Raw genomic sequence first — 24,263 nt, 5'->3', positions numbered from 1 at the left:
AGTGGCTCATCCAATAGCACAGCAGAAACTCGTGATGCTCATAAAACTGGACTTGGATTCCTCAGCCTGGTTTGTTGGGAAACAAGATTTGCCGTGTTTCCTTTTTAATGGGCTCACTTCAACATGATATTCTCGCTCCAAAAGATGATATTCTTTTGGAAAAGCAATTTCAGGTTAAAAATTATGATTTTTTACAGCTTTTTAACTTCTCAAAAGATTAAACATTTTTCTTCGAGTTAATGCATCTGGAATCTCTCAGTCCTGTAAATGTTTCTCCTCTCTACGCCTGTGAATAAAAACAGACGACTTTTTCTAACCTCCTGCCCTTGAGGATTCAAAAGCAGGTGATGAAATAGTGCCAAACATGCCAAAGATAGGAAAAAAATACCATTCTCTTCACTCCTCCTGTAATTTTTCTGCAAAACAAATGCAAAAAACCTGCTTGTGCAGGTTCCAGGGAGAGACAGGAGCTCTTTGCGTACATTTACGCTGTGCTTTACTCAGCATGTTCCATCCACGGCTGCAAAAAGAGAACCTTCCCGGCAAAAAAAAAAGTGCAGCTGCAGCACAGACAGCTGCAGATGTTCCAGATGCAGCACATGGCTCCGCTCCCTCCCCCAGGACGACGTCCCCAGGAGCACAGGGAGCCTGGCCCGTGTCCCACCGCCATCCCAGGGCTGGGGTTGGTGCCCTGGCTGCAGCTGCAGACTTGACTCCCTTTTTCCCTTCTGTTTTCTGCCTTCTCCCTCCCTGCAGTGCCAGCTCTGTGAACAGAAGGAGCTGCAGCTCTGCTTTAGGGGAGCCAAAGTGCAGATCTTTGCAGCAGAACTCTTGGGAATCCTTACAGCAGAGCCTGTAGGTCCCACAGCTGGGGCAGCTGAGTGCTGCTCTCACAGCAGACAGCGAGAACCCTGTCGTGTCCCTACCTGAGCTTCTCCCCTTCTCAGCTCACAAACACTTCAAGGGATGGGACTGAGTGTCACTGGGACAAATTGTCTTCGGCTGCCTCTGAGGAGTGAATTGCTCTAATGGAAATCACCAGTGGTTTTTGGCTGGGAGAGCAATTTTCTGGGAAATGAAAGGAGCCTGCTCTGATGGCTGAATGGAAAGAGCTGTGTCCCCCTCCCACTGCAGAGATGGTCTGGGTCATTTTCTGGGACTGTTTGGAGCAATGTGTGACCTGCTGTAGGTTCTGGAGACAGGGACAGGAATCTGAGCCCACAGATCTGCCCCAGTGCAGGGAGACCCCAGACTGCTCTCCTGCAGAATGCTGCCATTGAGCAGGTTTCCATGGGGAAATGGAAAGAATATTCACATCCAACAACATTGGGAGGCCAAAGGGCCACGTCCCCAAAGGGCTCTGAGCTCTCCAGCCTCACTCCAGCTCAGTTTTAAAGCTGAGCTCAGGTTTTAGTGGTTTGGGGTCTGTGTAAGTCGTGTGTTTAATACATGAGCAAAATGCTGTGCAGGAGCTGAACCCAGGGCAGAGCTGGGGGCAGATTCCTGGTGTGGATGTGGGAAGTTTTCCGTGTCCATGTAAGCTGTGGGAATGCCTAGGGTGGGATGTGTGGTGCTTTCCAACACGTGCTGATGCCAGGGAAGGGTGTTTGTGCAGGGAGGTGGCAGACGGGGTGAAGGGAGGCTCAGCACCACGTGTGAGAATTCACCAGAGGCGTTCCTGGTGCTGTTTGCCTCCAGATCATTTAGGATCTTGATCCAAAACCTGCATTCAGCACAGGTCTGTCCTCTGCACACGCCAGGCTCGGCCCAAGGCAACAGAGTCCCAGAATCCCAGGATCATGTAAATTGGAGCAGCCCTCCCAGACCATCCCAGTGCCCGATGCCCACCTCATCCCCAGCCCAGAGCACTGAGTGCCACATCCAGGTGTTTCTTGGACACCTCCAGGGGTGGGGACTCCAAATCTCCCTGGGCAGCCCCTTCCAGTGTTTAGCAACCCTTTCCAGGGAGAAATTCCAACCTGAGTCTCCCCTGGCACAGCTTGAGGGCATTTCCTCTTGTCCTGTAGCTGTTCCTGGGAGAAATCCCAACCCCCACCTGGCTCCTGGCAGGGGGTTGCAGAGAGGGACAGGATCCTTCTTGAGCCTTCCAAATTTGGTTGAGAATAGTGACAAACCATCCCAAAGTCTCAGAAATCCAACCTGAACTCAAGCAGAGCACTGGAAAAAGGGATGTGGTACCTTTCACAGAGGGAAGAAATCTCTGTGTGAATGCATGAATAGGGATGGAGGGGGGGAATTCTACGGGTTTAGTCTGTGGCTGTCCCATGTTTATGTTCACATGATGGAAGTGGTTGTGTGAACATCGGGGATGTTTGTGTACAAGGTGTGTGTTTGTGTGTTTGGTGGGGCTGTTGGCAAATTTAGGAAGATAAATCAGTGAACCCTGAAATCCAGCGTGTGTTCCCAGGGGTTTGTACCAATGTTCATTGTGAGGCCCTAAGAAAGAGTTTCCTGGTGTTGGAGCATCAATAAAATCTCTCTCACACCAACTCCCTGGTACCTCACAAAACCTGAGTCTGTGCAGCTGCTTTCCTCACCGTCAGGGCTGCAACCTCTGTTCCCTTTAAACTGGTGGGAACTCCTCAAAACTCTTCTCTCCCACTTGTCAAACTGAGTGACGATTTGGGCAACAGGTTCGAATATTGGGGGACTGGGGAGAGAGGAGCAGAGACCGTAGGGAATGCGTGAGCACAGTTCCCGCAGGAACACACTCTCAAAATCCTGCATAAAACTCTTCTCCTGAAAAGGCCATTTCTCAGATCTAAAAGGTTGTAGTGAAAAATATTGACCACGTTCAATAAACCCTCCTGTGAGTGTGTCAGTGCAGCCCCTTTTCACAGTGAGCGTTTTAAACTCTCCAGCTTCACTTGTGGCAGAGGAAAAGCAGCTGCAGCTTTGTGCCCTCCTAATTGTCTGTACTTGGTAAAACATTTCTCGACGATATTTGCGTGCCTGGTGATGAAATATCCCATTTTTAGCTCGGCAGCAGAAGAAGGGGAGGCTTTTTTAGGTCTCCTTTCATTTTGGCTGTGTGGCCAAGCAGGGATTTATGAGTTCAGGGGAGACAGTAGCCAGCACGCTCGGATTTTGCTTTTTATACTTTCTTTTTTTTTAATTGTTTTCCTTTGAAATTCCAGAGTTAGTGTTTTGTCTGCTTTCTCCCTGACCCTCTTCGGAGGCAGGCGTGTGTTTTTTCACCAGAAAAACTGGAAACAAAGAATCGTTGTCTTTAAGCTGTAGCAGGCAGGAAACCCAACTCACAAGGGATCACCCTGAGCCAGCGCTGTCCCAGAGTAGACTCCAGTTCTCTGAATTCAACCTGACAGCTTGTCTGGAGCACTTTCTAAGTAACCATTATCCTTCCTTTTCCCCCAGCAAAAGAGCCATTATTTTTCTGCCTGGGGTGCAGTGCAAGGAGTGTTATTGCACTGGGGGGGGGGTCACAGGTTTGCTGGGGTGCCAGGCCCTCCCTCCCAGAGCCTTGGAAGTGCTTCGGCTGTTTCCTCAAACAAGAGTTAATTTGTTTCCTGATAATGGCTTGAAAGCTGTAAAACTGCCACGCTGTGCGTGTGCGTCTTCCCTTTTCTCTCCTGTGTGCGTGGCCTTTTTCTCCATGGATGTGAGGTTTGGGGTGTTTTCACTTCTGCATTTGTGCGTTTTCCAACAAGAGCCGCCTCCAAGCCCGCTGACGGTTTGGTTTTACACCCCGTGCTGGGGGTAACATCCACGCGGTGCTGTGGACATGTTCCTGCCCACGCCTGGGTGTGTTCGGGGTGGTTCTGTCGGTGTGCAGAGGATGTGCAGCTGTGTGGCTGTGCCTTGGCTGTGCCTGCAGCCCTGCGTGGCTCAGGAACATCTCTGCTGGCTGGAGAGCATCTGCTTTTCCAAGCTGGCTCTGGGAGGGATTCTCAGGACACATTCTTCAGCCTCTGTGCGCTGTGCATTGGGATTTCTGCTGCCGATATTAAAAAAAGCAACAACAAGGAAAAAAAATATTCTCATTGCTTCCTCCTTTTCTTCATAATGTGTCTTTGTGAGGCTCGCACGGGGCGAGGCAGACGTGGCTCAGGAAGTGCCAGCGCTGCACGGCTCGGGGATGTTTTTCCAGCCCCAGGCACGACTGGGGGCTGTCGCCTCTGCTCAGAGCAGGCAGGGAGCAAGTCTGAGTGGGGAGCAGAGCTCGGGGCTCTTGGCTGCCAGGAACTCCTTCCCTGTGCCCGGGTCTGGCCAGGGACAGGGGCACAGGGCTCAAACCTGTCCTGAGCACGCCCTGCCCGGACCAGCTCATGGAAACCCCTCTGGAAACCACAGATCACAGAATCCCAGCACGGGCTGGGTTGGAAGGACCTTAAAGCCCATCCAGTCCCACCTCTGCCATGGGCAGGGACACCTTGCTCTAGCCCAGGTCACTCCAAGCCCTGTCCAGCCTGGCCTTGGACACTCCCAGGGACAGGAATACTGAATCCTGGTTCTGTTCCTGCACCATGATGAGCTCCAGATCCTGTCTGACTCTGGAAATCAGTGGGCTTCAGCCACAGGGCTTTAACCCATCACTGATTTAGAACAGGAGTTCAATCAGAAATGTGTGATCCCTCTGATCTGTACTTCTATAAAGGCAGCAGTTCAGAACCAGGCTCTCAGCTACTTTCAGACACTCCCCAAGCTAAATCTGTTCTTCACATCCATCTCTGCAGTAGATTTCTCACCTAAATCCAGCAGTCAGTCCCTTCTCACTTGGTTTGAGTTGACTTCAGGTCAAAACTCAGTGTTGTTCCAGGCCTGGATCTGGGATCTATAAAACAGGTTAACAGCAATGGTGAGATCAGAGGATCACAGAATCACTGAGGCTGGAAAGGCCTCTGAGATCATCGAGTCCAACAGTGCACCCAGGTGGATGCAAAAGATGGTTTGATAATATTTTTCAATTGTGAAATAATCAAATAGCCTGATCATGTAGAGTATAAGTAGTTTTGAAATCATTCTGCACTCAGTGAGTTGCTTCCTCTTAGTGAAGAGACTTAGAATGACTGATTTCCACCTCTGACCCCCGGAGCAGGGGTTCCTTAGCTCAAGGAAGAGCACATCGTGTCTTGAAGGAGAAAAGAGTGAGTTTGGTGCTTGAAGGACTGGGAAGTCTCATGTAACCATGGGAACAGTCCCGGTAACACTGGTCAGGAACGGCAAACAGCCCAACGTGTGGCACACGTGCTAATTAATTGTTTTAATTAGCAGAGATGGTGAGTTGAAAAGCAATTCCTTGCAGGATGAGTGATGCTGTGAGGTTTTGAGGCTCAGTGTGCTCAGTTGTGACACACGTGTCCCTGGAGCTGGGTAAATGTGATGGGAAGTTGCAGAGCCATTGGCAAAGGCCAGAGGAGTCCTCAGAGCCTGCCCTGCTCCGGGCCCTGTCCCACCATCCCTGCCCACACCTACAGACAGGTGAGAGCCCAGAGCCCTCCCAGCTTTGTGCTGAGAGGAGCTGGAGCTCCTCTCTGCTGACCCTGGGAGGTTTGCACTGTGTGTGAGGCACTCAGAAATGTCCTGGGTGGCTGTGGGGCACTCAGAACGTGTCCATGGAACCAGGGAGGGACTTTTTGGGCTCCACAGCTTCAGTGTTTGGTGCCACCATTTAAACCAGTCCACTGAAGGTTTCCTGGAGGAGCTGGGGGTGTTTCTGGCTCCCTTGTCCCTGCAGAAGGCTGCAGTCTGGGTTTCTGCTCTCCAGCTGGCCTTGAACACGACCCCAGCTCCTCGATGGGATCTCCAGGAGGTGGAAGGAGGCAGTGGGAGGGCTGGACACACAGACCTTGATGACGTGCTTGGGTCGCAGCAGCAGAGGGGTTTGTCCCCGTGTTGGGACTTTTCCAAGGCACCAGGGGAGTGCCACACAGTCTCACATGGACAGGAAGAGCTGTGGGGTCCATGTCCTCCTCTCCCTCCCTCTCTATAAAATGGAGACCCCAAGGGACCACTTGGATTAGCCACAGGTCTGCATCCCTCAGGACACCTGGCTCTGCTTTCCCCATTTAGGGAAGCTAATTTAAATTCCAGCCACCAGGCCAGGATCCTTTCTTCCTCCTGAAGCAGGAGGACTCCTTGCAAACACCAGCCTGTGTTCTGCACGGAGAATGCATGGCCCAAAGCTGGAATGCAGGAGGAGCTGTTCTGGGATGACCTGTCTCACTTGGATTGGGAGCACGGGTATTTCCAGGCAGGAATTGGCCTTAGAGAACTCAGTGCAGCAGATCAGGAGAGGGGAAGGAGAAGGCTGCAGATCTGAAGTGGGCTATGAACTCCACAGGACTCTCCATGTACCTGACCCTCCTTTTCCTCTCTCCCTATAAAGCAGTTGCCACAAAATAGGCACCTTGTGACACATCACAAGTCTCAATCCCCCAGGGCACCTGGGGCTGCCTTCCCCCGGTCTCCCTTCCTGGCTCTGTCTCCATGACTTAGGACAAGCCCCTTCCCATCCTGCAGCTGCCGAATTTCCTTGGAGGTATCAGCTCCAGAGACTCCTGGGCTTTCCATTCCTCCCCAGCCTTGTCTGTAGTGCCAGCATGGGTGGAATTCCAAATAAGATTCCCCTATAGTGCCCATAAAGCATTTAGTCCATAAATGACCCCACCCTACTACATCCATCCTAGAAAAATAAAGGCCCAAAAAATGCAGATATTCCAGGCCCAAAGCTCATTGTTCTCCTGGAAAGCCTCACCAGGGCTGGTGGCACAAAGTGGTGCCTGACTCGGCCTGGCTGAGAGAGCCCCTCCGGAGGGAGCAGGATGAAGGGGCTGTCAGCACTTCCCAGCAGCTCAGGAAGCGCAGGCACTGTGAGCCCATTGTTCAGTGAAACCCCCCCTTGCCTCCCCTCTGTCCCAAACTCTCAGATTCATAAAACACCAGGGCTCTTTTCAAATATTTTGAACCTTTTAAAGCTTATCAGAGAGGGTTTGCTCCCTAATACATCATATCTCAAACCCAGACTCCCTAAAGCCTTGCTCGCTGGGCTGCACTCCAGCTGAAAGGACTGACAAGGATTTGGGATCGTGGTGTGGGAATCCACCTGGGGATTTTCAGGCTGGTTTCCTGCAAAGGCAGTCTGTGTGTCTGTCCATCTGCCCCCAGCGATATCCATCAGTCTGTTCAGACTAAATATGCCCCAGAGGTGCTGGCAGGGGACAGGGGCTGTCTGGAGAGGTGGGCACAGAGGGTGGCAAGGTAGAAGCTGAGGGAGATTTGGGGTGAGAAAGTGGAGAGCAGGGCTAAAAGGGCACAGAGACCACTGCTGCAGCCTGCCCCACACAGCCTGATCCTGGGAAAGGCAGCTACAGCCTGCAGAAAGTGCATCTATGCCTGAGAATAAATAAAATGCTATTTAACCTCCTTCTCAGGCGCGCTGTGAGTGCGAATGTTTGCAAAGCTGTGAGATCCTCGGTTGAAAGGTGCTGCGAAAGTGCAAAGCGTTATTAATATCCTTTACCTTCCTCCTAATAGACTGAGCATTCGTGCTGGGGAATTCCTGGACATAAACCAGACAGCTGCAGAGTGACAGTTCGTGAAAGCATCTATGATTTATTTGCTGCTCTTTAATTCCATTTTGTATTGAACACACATTTGTCATAGGGCTCTTGTTCCACGGGGCCTTTAAAGCCTAAATCAGACATGGGGACCTGATCCTTTCTGGGATAAATTTGCCCCCACTTCACTGTAGCCATTTGCTGATTTACACCGGGAGAGAACCCTGGTCCAAGTCTTAATTGAATTTCCATCCCATGGCAAGTTTTGGTGTAAAATCCAAACGGTTTTAATGACAGATAAGACTCTCCCTGTCACCGTCTGGCTGCAGTTCTGCAGGATCTCCTCAAGCCACTGGGCGTCAGGTCCTGGGAATGGTCCTGGTTTTGCAGGAACCCGAGTCTCTGGATGGGTTCCCTGGCTCTGCCTTTTCCATTTTGCTTTAAACACGTTCAGCTTTCGAGCCTGGGCCTGGAAGCCAGGAGGCCTGGTGTGGTTCTTTCACGTTGCAGGGATTTTTGTGAAATAAAAATAGCTTCCTGCCTTTGGATATTTTTTTTTTTTTTTTTTTTTTGAGGAGGAGCGAAAGAGTTGGAAACTTGCAGTAGCTGAGTGGTGTTTCAACAGCAGGGCCCACACTGCTGGTTATCATATTGAACCCTTCTTACCACGGCAAAGTCACACTCAGGGCTAAATCTCATCCTACAACACAAGGTTGCCCCTATAAATCCCACACTTTGCTGCATAATCCATATTTATAGAGGAAAAACTGAGGCAAAGGGGCTCAGCCAGCCTGGATTAAACCTGGGCTGAGTCACATTCACACCGTCCTTCCAAGCTGTCATTTTACATCCTAAACTCCAGGCTACAGGAAACCCATTCACAGGGACCAGGCTTAGCTAAACTTCCCTGGAGAACCAGGCCTTGATCCTGCACAAGCTGCCGTAGGGATCCAGTGCTGGTCAGCACACCCGACTGGAATGTGCCACTTTTTGGTGAAAACCCCTCTTTCTGGGGGGAGCAGGTTCCTCCTCTGGGACAAAGCTTCTCCCTCTGGAGGAGGAGGAGGAGGAGGAAGATCATCTCTCCAAGTCATGGCCCATTTATTTACTCAAAACACGCTGATGACTCTGGATCAAGCAGGCCCTTTGCAGCAGCTGATTCCCCTGAGTCGATGACCTGACCCCAAAAAGAATCAGAGAAAACTGAAAATTTTCAATGAGTTCCATGACTTTATGGGAAGGAAATTTCCCTCCATTTTGAAAAGGATTTTTCTGTTGGAAAAAGAATCTCTGCCCTTCTTTTAACGGGATCATCATATGGCATTTCCATTAGTGTCACTTAGGGCAGAACTGTTTATTGATGGAACAACCCAAAATGTACATCAGCATCTCAGCTGGTGGAAACCACTGAAGGGCCCTAATGGGATCCCGAATGGGGACAGGCATCCCAAATGGGGACAGGGATCCCAAATGGGGACAGGGATCCTGAATGGGGACAGGGATCCCAAATGGGGACAGGCATCCCGAATGGGGACAGGGATCCCGAATGGGGACAGGCATCCCGAATGGGGACAGGGATCCCAAATGGGGACAGGGATCCCGAATGGAACAGGGATCCTGAATGGGGCAGGGATCCCGAATGGGGACAGGGATCCCAAATGGGGACAGGAATCCCAAATGGGGACAGGCATCCTGATGGGGACAGGAATCCCAAATGGGACAGGAATCCCAAATGGGGACAGGCATCCTGATGGGGACAGGAATCCCAAATGGGACAGGGATCCCAAATGGAACAGGGATCCTGAATGGGGCAGGGATCCCCAATGGGGACAGGGATCCCGAATAGGGATAAGGATCCCAAATGGGGACAGGGATCCTGAATGGGGACAGGGATCCTGAATGGGACAGGGATCCTGAATGGGACAGGGATCTCTAATGCAGACAGGAATCCCGAATGGGGCAGGGATCCCGAATGGGGACAGGAATCCCTAATGGGGACAGGGATCCCCAATGGGGACAGGCATCCTGAATGGGGATAAGGATCCCAAATGGGGACAGGGATCCTGAATAGGGACAGGAATCCCAAATGGGACAGGGATCCTGAATGGGGACAGGAATCCCGAATGGGACAGGGATCCTGAATGGGGACAGGGATCCCGAAGGGGACAGGGATCCTGAATGGGACAGGGATCTCTAATGCGGACAGGAATCCTGAATGGGGACAGGGATCCCGAATGGGACAGGGCTCCCTGATGGGGAATGGAGCTCTCTTCTGGGACAGGGCTCCCTGCTGGGACAGTGTGCATGAGGCTGTCACCTCCCTCTTCCCGAGCTGTCCCATCCCACCCTTTGTCCCAGCTGGAACCACCGGGGTTTGTTTTCCAGTCCGATCTATTTGCAGTGGGGTTTGTGGTTTCTGTAAGAAGGGAAAAAAACAAACAAGTCAAATAAAAATAAAACCAGGCTGATGACATGAGCTCTGCTTTCCCCCTTCCCCTCTCTGCCCTCCTCCCTGGCTCCCCCACCCTCCCCTCTCCCGTCTCTCTGTGGTTTCCTTTCCATGCCAATAACTGCAGGGCTGTAATTCCAAAGCCTCAGCGGCTTTCCCAGCGCCGCAGGAATGTGCCAGGGCCTGGGGTGGATCCACAGCCCCACAGGCAGGAGGTGCTGGGCAGAGGGGCACTTGGGATGGCCCTGGAGGATGCTTTTTTCTGTCTCCTTGAAAGAGCCTCCTTATAGTGACCTCAAATCCTCAGGTTTAAAATCCTCATTGAATTCCTGTGCAGTAATAACAGGGTTCATCTCATCCTCCTCCTCTGCCTGTGCTCCTCTGAATCCTGGGATAAGAGAAGGGGGTCTCCTTCTGGCTGGGATGGGTCACACTGGATTCCACTGAGTGCCATGACAGGACTTGGTCAGAACGTGTCAGGCCAAATCCCTGTCCCATTCAGGATCCCTGTCCTATTCAGGATCCCTGTCCTATTCAGGATCCCTGTCCCCATTCAGGATCCCTGTCCTATTCAGGATCCCTGTCCCCATTCAGGATCCCTGTCCTATTCAGGATCCCTGTCCCCATTCAGGATCCCTGTCCTATTTGGGATTCCTGTCCCCATTCAGGATCCCTGTCCTATTTGGGATCCCTGTCCCCATTCAGGATTCCTGTCCCCATTTGGGATCCCTGTCCCCATTCAGGATCCCTGTCCCCATTCAGGATTCCTGTCCCCATTTGGGATCCCTGTCCCATTTGGGATCCCTGTCCCCATTCAGGATCCCTGTCCCATTCAGGATTCCTGTCCCCATTTGGGATCCCTGTCCCCATTCAGGATTCCTGTCCCCATTCAGGATCCCTGTCCCCATTCAGGATTCCTGTCCCCATTTGGGATCCCTGTCCCATTTGGGATCCCTGTCCCCATTCAGGATCCCTGTCCCCATTCAGGATCCCTGTCCCCATTTGGGATCCCTGTCCCCATTCAGGATCCCTGTCCCATTCAGGATTCCTGTCCCCATTTGGGATCCCTGTCGCCATTCAGGATCCCTGTCCCATTCAGGATTCCTGTCCCCATTTGGGATCCCTGTCCCCATTCGGGATTCCTGTCCCCATTTGGGATCCCTGTCCCATTTGGGATCCCTGTCCCATTCAGGATCCCTGTCCCATTTGGGATCCCTGTTCCATTCAGGATCCCTGCCCCATTCAGGATCCCTGTCCCCATTCGGGATCCCTGTCCCCATTCAGGATTCCTGTCCCCATTCAGGATCCCTGTCCCATTCAGGATCCCTGTCCCCATTCAGGATTCCTGTCCCCATTTGGGATCCCTGTCCCCATTTGGGATCCCTGTCCCATTCAGGATTCCTGTCCCCATTTGGGATCCCTGTCCCCATTCAGGATTCCTGTCCCCATTTGGGATTCCTGTCCCCATTCAGGATGCCTGTCCCATTCAGGATGCCTGTCCCATTCAGGATCCCTGTCCCCATTCAGGATCCCTGTCCCCATTAGGATTGAGAATTGCCCCAAGAGCCCCATTGCTGCATTTCCACCCCTATTTCCACCCTCTGTGAGGGGCCAGGGGAGCACTGGAGATGTGGGAGAGGAAAAAACACAGCCCTACAGAATCCAAGCCCGCTGGGACCACGAAGCAAAGCCAGATCCTTGCAAAGTTTTGTCTAGGAAAAGTTCATGTCAAGCCCTCTGTGCCCGTTGTCTTTTGTCACTAGAGCCCTCCTGTGAGGCAGGCAGGAGAGCAGGACGGGGCAGCAATGGGAATTCTGGCCTCTCCAAGTAAGGTGTCCCAATGGGAATCACAAACTGTGCAGTGGAAGGTTGAAATGAGACTCGGGCCCAGCTGGCCTGTGCTGGGAGTGTCAGAAGGGCAGAAACTTTGGGGACAGGTACGAGGTAGAACTGGGGACAGATAAGAAGCAGAATGATGTTTTGGACACAGTAATACTTGTAGGGTTTGATAAGGGGCCAGGAGCAAATCCTCTGCACAGACTCCCTGGTAACCACGGGCCTGTCCCCTGCTGGGATGGTTTTAGGGACAGATCTGGACAGGTCGGGCACATTTGGAGAGTTTCTGACAACTTTCCAGAAAGGCAAAGACCAGCAGGCAGATGAGGCCCCTGTGCTCGAGCCCTGCTCAGCCCAGTTCTTGTCCTTACTGGGTTTAGAGTGCCTGGGATTCCCGGCAGCGGGGTGACATCGCAGATAGTTCCCTGTTCCTAAAATCCGTGCTGCAGCTGGCACAGCCTAGTGGCCCTGAGCCACTGTCCCCAGTGCCACCGCTGGGGCTTCTGCCTGAGCACGGTGGGCACATTTAGCCCTCAGCCAGGTCCTCCTGGTGTAAATCAACGTAGCAGCACCTCTGAGGCCCCTCCCTTTGCTCTGCAGCTTCCTGAGCTGTGCTCGCCCCAAAGGTGAGAATTCTTCTTTGAGTCACGGTTTTCTGTCTTCAGAAATGACACAGAGAGGAGGAACAGATCTTCCTGTTGAAGGGATTGATACAAATCACCACAATATTTTCAAGTAAATATTTGATAAACCCCAATATTTTTTTTTGCCTAAAAATGAATTTGTATTTGCAAAAAATGTGGAAAAAGCTCCAACATGGAAGGAGGTACATTTAATAATCCAATTTTCTGTTCACAATGAACTAGAATGGAAGTTCAGTTGGAGTAAAAGACAGAAAATTAATGAAGTAGCTACATAATATTTTCCTTGACTCATTGCCTATTTAGGAAATTATAAATATCTATACAATGTTTTCCTTCTTGGTGTATTTTCATTTTACAGTGAAAACTTAAATTTCTAGGGACATCTCTTAATTTTATAGTGCAATCCCCAAAATATCAGCTTGTAGGCTGAGCAAACCTCTCCCTGGCAGTCGCTGTGATTCCTGCAGGATGTATTTTGTACTCTGTACCTGTTCTCTGCCCCTGTAAACCCCTTCTCTCTTCCCAGGCCCTCCTGTTGCGGGGACACAAAATGTGAATAAGACAACGGAGCAGCAGCGGCCCCAGCCAGGTGAGCGTAGATTCTGTGACCCTTGGATTGGGAGCAGCTGGGGGAACTCATGAGGGAATTAATGTGTGGAATTAACGTGTGGAGCAGCCCCGGGCAGGGGACAGGACATGGCCTGAGCTGTGCCAGCAGCTCTTCCCAACAGGCTCCGTTTGGCTGCTCTGCCCCGCTGCACTCCTTTTTCCCATGTTTGATGTTTTCTGGTCACCAAACAGTGCAGGGCATGTCCGAGGAGGTCCCAGACTGTAAAAGCAGGCAGGTCTGAGAGCAGTGCCAGAAGCCGTGGCTGTGCCATTTGGGATCCCAGAAATACTTGGTGGTTGCCTGCTAAAGGAACATCCCTGTGCCAGGATCTGCAGTGTCCCCATGAGCTGAGCCCCCTGGGGCATCCCAGCGTGTCCCTTCCCACTGGAAGTGTCTCCAGACATCCCAGCAGGGCTTCCCCGGCCACAGAGGAGCAGAGGAGGGAAGCAGCCCCACAGGGCAGAGCAGGGGGTGTTTCCTGCTGCCTTCCCAGGGCCTTGCAAAGGCCAAGCCCACCTTCCCTGGCGGCACAGCTGCTTTCCATCCCCGTCCTCTGTTCCAGGGCTTGGTTCTCTTGGCACCGGTTCAATCCACGAGCAAACGCTGCAGATCCAAAGCACCACAACCAGAGAGAGGCAAAGGAGAAGGGTAGAGATTAGGTCTGAGGAGGCCCCACAAAAAGGGAAGGAATTCATTCCTAATAAATGCTTTGTGGGGTTTTCAAGAACCACTCAGCCTCGGTGGAGCCAGCAACAAACTCCTGTTACTCTCATCTCTCTAATGCTGTGTTTGCTTCACAAAGAGAGACTCGGGTGAATATTTCCTGCCCTCCCAGGGCAGCAAGCTCAGCTGCTAGCAAGTGAATCTGAGAATCTCATCTGCTCTCCTTTTTATTTAGCCCTTTTTTATGAGGAGAAATACATTTGCTCCTGCTGTGTGGCTGTTCTCCTATCCCACACTCCTTTTTTCCACGTTTGATATTTTCTGGTTGCCACACAGTGCAGGGTATGTCCAAGACTGTGAAAGCAGGCAGGTCTGAGAGCAGTGCCAGAAGCTGTGCCTGTGCCATTTGGGATCCCAGAAATACTTGGTGGTTGCTTGCTAAGAAGGAAAGAAGGAGCACTTCCAGGCCCTGGGAGAAGGGGCAGAAAGAGTAAAGAAAGAAAATGAAAATTTGGTTTCTAGAACAAACACAATGACCTGGAGTTTCTTGTTGATGAAGCATCCTTTAAATTTTGTCGGGTGATTTTTTAAAAATTTATTTATATTTTAGATCCGTACCAAATCCTGGGGCCCACCAGCAGCCGTCTTGCCAATCCAGGTGAGTTCATTTTACATTTCAGACCCCCGTTATCAAAGAGGTGAATTTCCCTTCAGAGCTGCTGCTCCAGCCTGCACTGGAGGAGCAGCTGCTGTCCCTGCACCCATGGGGTGGCCTGTGAGAGCCCCTGGCCTCGGTAGCTGTGACCTCACAAGGGCTTTTGCCAAAATCCTTACAGGAAAGTGAGGAAAGTGGTACAACATCACCTCTGTCGGGACAAAATAACCATCCTGGTTGTTCTGCCCCAAACCCAGCACTCCCTAAGAAGAGTTTTGTAGCAGACTTAAGTGCTGGTCTCCCAGATTTGCAGCACAGGTTAATTTTTCACTGCCTGCTGTGGGTTACATGAAAAAAGGCACAAAACATCTCTGAAAGGTGCAGTGTAGCTGTCCCTAGCACATCATCTGCAGTAAATAATCCTGATTTTAGGGAGTAAGGCCTGGAGTAAATCCTTCTCGAACTAACCAACAGTGAACACATGGGATGCCTGTAAGGAAACATCCTCCTAAGGCTCTTAACTTACTCTTAACTACCTGTACAACTACACCGAGTAAAACCAGGAATCATCTGGGGAACAAATCATCCCGTGTAACTCAGCTCACCCGCTGGAGAGAGACCTGGAGGTATCCAAAACAATCTCCATGGCAAACAGTGAGCAGTGGAGGGGTGAAGTACACTGTGCTGCCCAGTCAGTGAGAATTCTGCAGAGCAGTGTCCTCACTGAAAGCCCTGTTTATGAACAGCCCGAGCATTTTAAGGCCAAAGGCAACCATTATGAAATCTAACGTGACCTCAGGCGCGGGCCCAGAACAAAGGGCTGAGTAACTTGTTTGCTGGGAACAGTTTATCCACTCCTAGGGCCGCCTTTCCAAGGCCTGAAGGAGCAGTTCCCAGTCGAGATCGAGATAGTCCTTCTGTTTCCTGCCTTTGTGTGTGCCCCGGAGCAGGAAACCCCGAGTCATTTCCTCTCCCCTTGGCTCGTGTCTGCAGGGAGCGGGCAGATCCAGCTGTGGCAGTTCCTGCTGGAGCTGCTCTCGGACAGCTCCAACGCCAGCTGCATCACGTGGGAGGGCACCAACGGCGAGTTCAAGATGACGGACCCTGACGAGGTGGCGCGGCGCTGGGGCGAGAGGAAAAGCAAACCCAACATGAATTACGACAAGCTGAGCCGGGCACTGCGATACTACTACGACAAGAACATTATGACCAAGGTGCATGGCAAGAGGTATGCCTACAAATTTGACTTTCACGGCATCGCCCAGGCCCTGCAGCCCCATCCCACCGAGTCCTCCATGTACAAGTACCCGTCGGATCTGTCCTACATGCCATCCTACCACGCCCACCAGCAGAAGGTGAACTTTGTGCCCCCACACCCCTCTTCCATGCCTGTCACATCATCCAGCTTCTTTGGAGCAGCCTCCCCCTATTGGACCTCCCCTGCAGGAAGCATTTACCCCAACCCCAACGTGCCCCGCCACCCCAACGCCCACGTCACACCACACTTGGGCAGCTATTACTAAATGCTTTCATCTGCCAGTGGCCTTGAGCAGTCTGGTCGGACTTTTTCTTTACTCCTGGGATTTTTATGGTTTTTGGGGGGACCCTTAATGGATAATTGTGGCCTTTCTGGGGAAGAATTAAAACTGGATATTGGTTATTCCTGGACCAAACCTTTTACTTTTGTAACTTTGCCTCTTGTGTCTTGAACTGAGAGATGGAAGCTCCTGTGGGCCAGTACTCTGCATTTTCTTTGGGGTTTAAGGCTTGTGTCCTCTGTAGGAAGTGACAATGAAGATGGTTCACCATTCCCTGGAATGATTATTAGCTTTTGGATGAGAGGAATTTTTAAGGATTCAAAGGCTTTTGACAAGGCATAGATCCAGCAGTGGGTCGTAGGAAAAGATGACCACAATGGGGTTTTTCTCACTGGCCATTTGACCATTCAGTGGAGGACGCTGGGCTGCAGGGGACCACAACTGGAATCTTAGCTCTAAGGCAGAGGAGGATTCTCACCCAACTGGAAATTAAATATATATATATTCATATATATATATGTACGTGTATATTTTAAGAAGTAAAGGGCATTGAAGGAACTTTTCTAGAGTACAACTTCATCCGACTGTGTCTGAACTCAGAAAGCAGCAGAAAGCAGAACAAAGCGTAAGGCAAAGTCCAGCACAGACATTCCTTGGAAGCAGAAGTGAAGTGAATAAACGACAGCAGGTCCCTGGCTCTGCCCGAGCCGCGGGGCTCTGGAAGCACCGATTCGCGAACGCTGTGCGTTTGTCAGCCCGTCAAACCAAGGGTCAACAAACCAGAAGGCAAATTACTGTATAAATTATGCAGAGTTATTTTTCCCTATATCTCACAGTTTTAAAAGAAAGAGTAAATAAAACGAGTTGACCTCGGTCACAAATGCAGGTTTGTTTTTTACTACCAGCTCGGTTGTTTTTGTTTATTTTTTTAATGTAATTTGTACATCTTTTCAATCTGTACATTTGGGCTGTAGCTTTGTACGTTTTGCTAAAAAAAAAAATAAAAAATAAGACATGAGTAATGTATCTGTTGGAGATAGGCTTGGTCCTGCAACTGGATCCATGACTGACCCCCAAAGTGGCCAGAAACCTTCCAGATTGCCCTGGGTTTGTCTAGAGGAGAGGATTTTCTGTATTAGTCTGTTGTAGCTGTCTGCAAATTAACTCCACTTACTCCCATGTTTGCATTGAGGCTGATTGAAAACAGGCCCAGCATCTCAAGGCAACCATTGCAATATTCTGTGATCGCTTTTCACCCAAATCCTGAACTTTGGGAAGACCTTAACCACTTCATAGATAAAAAACGACAAAATACTTCTCTTTTTGATGGCTTCTGCTGGGGGGTTCTGTGGAAATCCGACCCCTTCCAGAATTCTCAGCCATCCCCAGCTCTGCACGTGTGAATGTGACACTGCACAAGCGGCGGTTTGGTGCCGTAAACAGAGGGTAAACCACAAGCGTTTGGGGTTTGGAACAGATGTCTGGGGGGCGAGATTTCCATGTACAACCCATTAGCTGGCTTGTATTAAGTGGCAGCCAATTAACAGGATCACAACTATCTAGTCTAGACCAACCCCTGGGACTCTGTGGGGGCGGGATTTGGTCCATGTGCGTCCCATTGCAGGAGGGGAGGCTGAAACCAGAGCGTTGGAGTCTGCTCAGAACATTAAACACAAGCACTGATGCCATTATTTAACAAAGTGGGAAGAGAAGATCAGGCTAATCCAGTCAAGTCTTAGTGCTTTCGGGGTGTTTTTAAGTAACATTTCTGCAATAATCGCAAAATTTAAGTATGGAGAAACTACCCATGGAAATGGGGCTTTTGCTACTATATATATGCAATGTACTTTTTGGATATTAAAATATATATAATTTTGCAAGCTATCTTGGTGGGTTGTTTTTTTTAAAATGTATTAATGTTACAATGAAATAGTTGTATGAAGAAGATGATGTAAAAAAAAGTGACGAAATAAATGGTGGTTTTCTTCTCTAAGGCATCACATTGTCCCACTCTCTCCCTCCCCTCCCACACCTGCATGAACTTGAAATTGAATTTAGCTAAAAAGGGAAAGAAAGCAGCTCCACAGTAGTGGCAACCCATCCTGGCCACTGCAGTATCCACCCACTTGGTCCAGAAAGTTGTTGCCAGAGTTGGTCAGACCTGATTTGGTTGTTGGAGGGATAAAAACCCAGGCTCTGGCTTTTGTCCGTGGAGAGAGAGAGAGAAAGTGGAAGAGCAGCCAGAGCTCAGGAGCTGAAGTGTTGAGGTGGCTCTTGGGGTGCCCCAGGGCCCTCAGGAATGTCAGTGTGTGCCCAGCCTGCTCCTGTTTCACACCTATCCCCAAAGCCCGGGGAGAGCCAGTGCTCCTCAGCATTCCTGAGGTGGAGGCTGCAAAAACAAGCACTGCCAAGGAATCTTCTGATTGTGGGTAAAGGTCAGGCCGAGGCACTTCCTGCAGCTTTGCACGGTGGTCCTGAGAGATATCTGGAGCCCCTGCAGACCTGATAAAGCCTTGGGAAGGCAGGGCTGCACGAGCACAGCACTTCCTTCCTGCACACAAGCTTTTGTTGCTGAGTGCCAGGACAAGGCTTGATCGGCTCGGGAAAAGGGCCACTTCCAGCACCCCAGAGCTGCTCCCTCTGTGGATTCCACTGGAGCTGCTCAATTTAGTCACAAGAGCGAGTGGTTTGTTGCTTATCTCTGTTGTTTTCCACTGCAGCAGCAGTGAGGTTAATTCTGACTGGGCAACATCAGTGGAAATATCAAGTGTTTTATTTGAATACCGTGTCCTGCCCACCTGCCAGTAATAGGAAACTCAGAAGATGAGATTGCACAGAAGCGTCTAAAGGCAGAATCTGAAGGTTATCAGACTGTAAAGATGTCCCTGATAGCAAAATTTGGCCAGCAGGAACCTTGGGGGGGAAAAAAGACGTTTGAAAATAACCAACAATTTGAGAAGCATCTGATTCTGGCTGTGCAGTGTGTTAAAGGAGCCCTCCTGAGAAGGGAGGTGATCAGCAGCATCCCAGCTCAGGTCCTCTCTGCCTCCTTTCATCCTTCCCTTCAGGGTACTCGCTGGCATTAATCTTTTCTAGTATCCACTAATATTTAGCTTCAGATATTAATTTTTTCTAGTATTTGCTAACATTTAGCTTTAGACAGATTTTGCCTCCCACTCCCAGCATTCCCATGGAATCCAGAGACCTTAGGGCAAGGAGATCTCACCCCAGAGTGCCCGACAGCCTCACACTGCTGGGACACTTCCCAGGCACCTTTTAGAGCATCTTCATAAGATCTTAACAGTTTACATCCCTCAGGTAGAGAAAGAGCAGTGAGGCAGGGATTGGAGTAGTAGATTTTGTACCCCTCGACATCAGCCAGGCTTTGCCACGTTGGCAGTGCCAGGGGTGGGACCAGGGGGATCTCCCCTCCCAGCCCAGGTTTCTGGGGCACACTGGGACACAACAAACAAAGAATTTGACAGCCCTAATGCTCCTCTCTGTTTTTCCCAGGAGAACAAGGCAGATGGAATTCAAGTATTTCAGGCTTAAAGCAGAAAGTTTACCAGACAGATGGCTGGGATCACATGGCTGGGAGCTGAGAGTCAACAGGGGTAGCAGAAAACCTTCTCTGCATCGAGGTTCAGGACTCCGAGCTCCCCAGGGAACCCAGCTCCCATTGCAATCAGGGTGAGTTCAGCTGCTGATTTCCAGGGATCTGGTATTTCCCCTGGATTTCTGTTCCACCAGCCTCAAACTCTGAGTGGGATCTGGCTCAAACATGCCAAGCTGGAATTAACCCTCCATTCCTCTGTCTACAAATAGAGGGTGCAGCCGGTACCTTGAGTTGAGTCAGCAATGGCTTTACAGGCTCAGAGCTCTGGCTGCCTTGGCTGGATCTCTGTGCTGGTTTTCTCTGTTTGAGCTGGTCCTACTTCTGCGTGTGTGAATTCCTCCTGCTCAGTTACAGCCAGTAGGTTTAGAACCTGCCTTGGACTGGATTTTGTAGCAGCCTTTGTATCCCCACTGCTGGGAGTCCAGAGGATGGAGCTCCCAGCTTAAGCACTTGTTAGATGCTCTAAACTGAGGGATGACAAATCCTTCCAGAGCCAGGCACCTGAGATCACTCCTGTCCAGAACCCCTGGATGCCAGAACCCACCCCCTGCACACACTGTGCCTTCCTGCTTTATATAACTAAAAATTGTATTTTAGTCCTGAGGATGGACTTCCAAACAAGTGTAGGTTTCTAACAGAGTACTGTGGCAAAGGAAAATGATTTCCCTGTGCCGAGACCTTTCCTGAGTAAAGACAAAGCCCTATTTCTCATACTCGTGCCCAACAAGTGCACTCCAGCCCAAATGAGACATTAATTATGGGGGAAATGTGCCATAACTTCTGCTGAGGTAAATATTTAACGTGGGGCTGGCCTTGCCCAGCGATATTTCATGCACATTAATGGCAGTAGATGCCTGGGCCTGAAGCTTTGTGCTCAAAGGAGGATGAACCCAGCTGCTGTTTCCCACCTCTGTGTCACAAGGAAAGAGCCATCAGTCTGTAAATGCTGGATGAAAGCAGCCAGCTTCACTTCATTATCCTATTACAATAATAGAGTTTTTACAGGCTGCTTTGCTGTGCTGATCCAGTATTTTTAATAAGTTCTGTGAAATTAGTTGGTGAGACTTCAGCCTCCTGCCTACCGAAGTCTGTTCTCCACATCAAACCGAGCGTGGCTGCATTTGGTGTTAATTAGAGCTGCAGTCCAGAGGCACGTCAGGGGCTGGCATTTATAAATCCACTTCAAAGATCTTATTTGTATATTTTTGCACAATACCCAGCATAACATATACATGACAATTTTCATCTGTGAAATCAGAACTTGCTGCAAATAAAGCTCAGACCTTTCTGTCGTATCAGAAAAGAACTGGGAGACCTCTGACTAAGGTCATGTGGAGAAGGACAACACGAAGTTTAGCTTGTGTGTTATGATTTTTCCCACTACAGAGGTAGAAATCTCTGCACATGAAGGGATTCTTCTATTATTTCAGATTCTTCTGTTATATCAGAATAGAATTAGAGATCCTTGGCAATAATCAGCTCTTCAGGCTCCAAGAGCAGCAAACAGAGCCTGATACCAAAGCCACTGAGTGTGAAGACCAAAGGCAGAGCAGTTTTGAGGCCATGACAGCAGTAACCCCATCAGCCCTGCATCCTGCATCGCGGTAGCTGCCCCCAGGATCTGCCCTGTGCCCGCAGGGGATGGCACAGCTGGGTTTGCAGCTGAGCAGCCACCCCGACCCGGATAAATAACTGCAGCAGGAGGGGCTTTGGGCAGCGCAGGTTCCCAAGGGGAACCTAACCAGGGGCAGGTACAAGGGCATTCAGTCCTGGACTTGTGATTTGAAGTTGCGGTGGTGAAGGAGGATGTGGAGCCAGGGGCTCTGGCAGTTTGGTGCGATTTCACCCCCAGAGCTGACTCCTTCCTTTCCAGGAACTGCTGCAAACTTGTTATTTGCTTTGGCTTTTCCTGAAGTTTCTGTCTCCTGGAGCTGTAAAGTCCAGTGCTGGATGCACCTCCCCTCCCTGCTGCTGCACGTGCCATGCTCAGGCCAGCAGAGTCTCCTCCTGCAGCCCTGCTGGCAGCTCGGGCTGGGCATGGACCTCTCCAGCCCTTGGGAGCACAGGGTCGGTGTCAGTATATATATATATATACATGTTATATATATATACATGTTACATATATACACTTGCCACACCCCTGGCAGTGTCCACGGCCAGGCTGGACGGGCCTTGGAGCAGCCTGGGACAGTGGGAGGTGTCCCTGCCCATGGCAGGGGGTGGAACTGGATAGGCTTTAATGTCCCTTCCAACCTAAAAGTGATTCCATATTGCTTTATGTATATTTCATAGAACAGTATATATATACATATGTATTTGATATAATTGTGTATATATATATATATATACATATTTGATATAATAGTGTGCTGTAGTGTTAAGGTAAAACAGATTAAGAGGGGGGAATTTAAAAACTTCCCTTAGTGCCCCATTTCTGGATCCTCAAGGCTGAGCAGGAGCTGAGCAGCTCCCCAAAATCCTCAGCCAGCACATTCCAAGCTCTGCAGACCCAGGGGTACCGGCATCCCAACCTTGCTGTGGGAATTGGGGGAGCAGCATCCTTCTCCATGAGGGATAGAGGGGAGCAGGGGGTGGAAGGAGATGAGCTTTAAGGTCCCTTCCAACCCAAACCATCCTGGGATTCTGGGCCGGTTCCATAGCGGTGTGTGCGGAGCTCCAGGCACAGCAGCACCACCGGATCTGGGCTTCCAGAACCATCCCAAGGGATGTGATGGCTCTCTGGCTCTGCCACAGTGACAGTGACTCCTTGGGGGGGGTTGGCTCCCTGCTGCACCAGGAGCACTTCCAGAGCACGGGGGAGCTTCATCTGAACAGGAACCGTGGGCACTGCTGCCAAACTAACCCAGGGCAAGGACTCGGGGCCTTCCCGAGGTGATCTGTGGTAGAATCATGGATTCAGTGAGATTGGAAAAGTCCTCTGAGGTCGTGGAATCCAAGCATTAATCCAGCCCTGCTGTGCTGTTGGGTTTTAACAGCTGGGGAAACTGAGGCACAAAGCAGGGAGCAGTGTCTGGTGTGGCGTCACAGAGCAGAGTTCCCTGTGGAATATGGGTCTCTCCTGACCCAACCTCGCCGTTCCCTACCCCTCCGCTCCACTTTAGATGCAGCATCACCCGATGTTTACAGCCCCAGCGCACCACTCACACACCACCTCCGAATTCACTGCCGAGAATTCCCTACACTTCTGTGAAGGGGCTAAATACACCCAGCTAGCACGGCCCGTGCCAAAACCGAGCCACTAAATGCACTGAACTTTGTGTCATAAAACACGGAACAGTCCCAATAAATTCCTGTTTTGCTTTTCAAGGCTGCCGTGGTCGCGCTGCGGAGTTCGGGGCTGCGGAGCGGCTGATCCGCAGGTGAGCGGTGCCATCCTGTGGCAGCGGCACAGAAAACACCGCTGGATCCCTCGCATCCCCGATGCTCCCCAGCATCCCCGATGCTCCCCAGCATCCCTCTGATCCCCAGCATCCCTCTGATCCCCAGCACCCCTGATGCTCCCCAGAATCCCTGTGTTCCCAGCATCCCCGATGCTCCCCAGTATCCCCGTGATCCCCAGCATCCCTCTGATCCCCAGTATCCCTGTGATCCCCAGCATCCCCGTGATCCCCAGCATCCCTCTGATCCCCAGTATCCCTGTGCTCCCCAGCATCCCTCTGCTCCCCAGCATCCCTGTGATCCCCAGCATCCCTGTGCTCCCCAGCATCCCTGTGATCCCCAGTATCCCGACCTGCCTCCGTGCTGGGCTGTCACCACAGATTCACGTGGTGACTTTGCACAGCTGAGTTGGTATGTGGCTTCCCAGGAGAGCACGGGCTTAATGCTTTCTGTGCTTAAATTTGGCCAGCAGTGTGAAAAAGGAGACACAAAGTGAGCCTGTCTCATCCCAGCCTCCCCTCGCTTGTCCGCCTCCCGAGCAGGCAGAATTGATGTCTGCCTCATGCAGCAGTGAGTTTGTTCCAGTGCAGGTGTCCCCAGGCAGATGCTTCCACCACAGGAATGTCAGCTTGGCCTCAGGAAGTGTCTTTTGTGTGTATTCAAGCAGCCACGAAGAGAGCTTCAGCCTTCCTCACTCTTGTTCCAGTGAAGCTGTCACGGGCTCAAATGGGATTTAGGGCCAGTGCTGGTGGCCTCAGAGGTTCCCCAGGCTGCAGCAAGAGGATTCACCAGAGCGTTCAGGAACTTGCACAGTTTCCCTCTGTGCTTCCCCTTCTCTGCTCACATTTCTGGCCTGGTGCTGTGGTTTCTCCCTGCTCCTGTGGGGAGCAGGAGCTGGGCCAGCACCATGACTGTGGATCAAGGCAGGGGTATTTTTAGGGGGAAAAAATGAGGGGGAAATCCCGGCTGCTCCCAGTGGAATTCCCAAGGGTGTGACCACCCCAGTTTGCCTGGGGAGCAGGAAGGGGATGGGACAGCTCAGCTTTTGTCAGGCTTTGCTCACTGCTGACTGGTTTGTGGGTGAGCAGCAGAGCTTCCAGGGAATTGTGTACAGGCAGGAGCTACCCAGGCATTCACTGGGAGCCTGTGAGCAGTGTCTGCCACAATCCAGCAGTGCAAGCCAGTGGGAGCATCTGAGCAGTGTGCCAGGGGTTGTTTTAATTATTATTATTGTTGTTATTATTATTATTTAGGGGTGTCTTTTCACCAGTTCCTCCCAGAGCATGTGTGCAGACAGACAGCAAACCAGCACATG

At 50.9% G+C, this 24,263-nt stretch overlaps 1 protein-coding gene across 3 annotated transcripts in view; it reads left to right on the top strand.

Annotated features, from left to right (window-relative positions):
* The window catches only part of FLI1 (Fli-1 proto-oncogene, ETS transcription factor), an 86,093-nt gene extending 68,167 nt beyond the window's left edge, over positions 1-17,926 (top strand). For all 3 annotated transcript variants that reach the window (XM_048328568.1, XM_048328567.1, XM_048328569.1), the window contains 3 exons: positions 12,994-13,056; positions 14,351-14,398; positions 15,389-17,926. In XM_048328568.1, the coding sequence (XP_048184525.1) occupies positions 12,994-13,056; positions 14,351-14,398; positions 15,389-15,918 (641 nt within the window). In that variant the 3' untranslated portion in view covers positions 15,919-17,926. The remainder of the gene's footprint in view (positions 1-12,993; positions 13,057-14,350; positions 14,399-15,388) is intronic.
* Positions 17,927-24,263: the final 6,337 nt, after the last annotated feature.

The sequence above is a fragment of the Corvus hawaiiensis genome, chromosome 25, assembly GCF_020740725.1.
Source record: "Corvus hawaiiensis isolate bCorHaw1 chromosome 25, bCorHaw1.pri.cur, whole genome shotgun sequence".
In the NCBI taxonomy this organism is placed as follows: Eukaryota; Metazoa; Chordata; class Aves; order Passeriformes; family Corvidae; genus Corvus; species Corvus hawaiiensis.
This window is presented reverse-complemented; position numbering and strand designations above follow the sequence as displayed.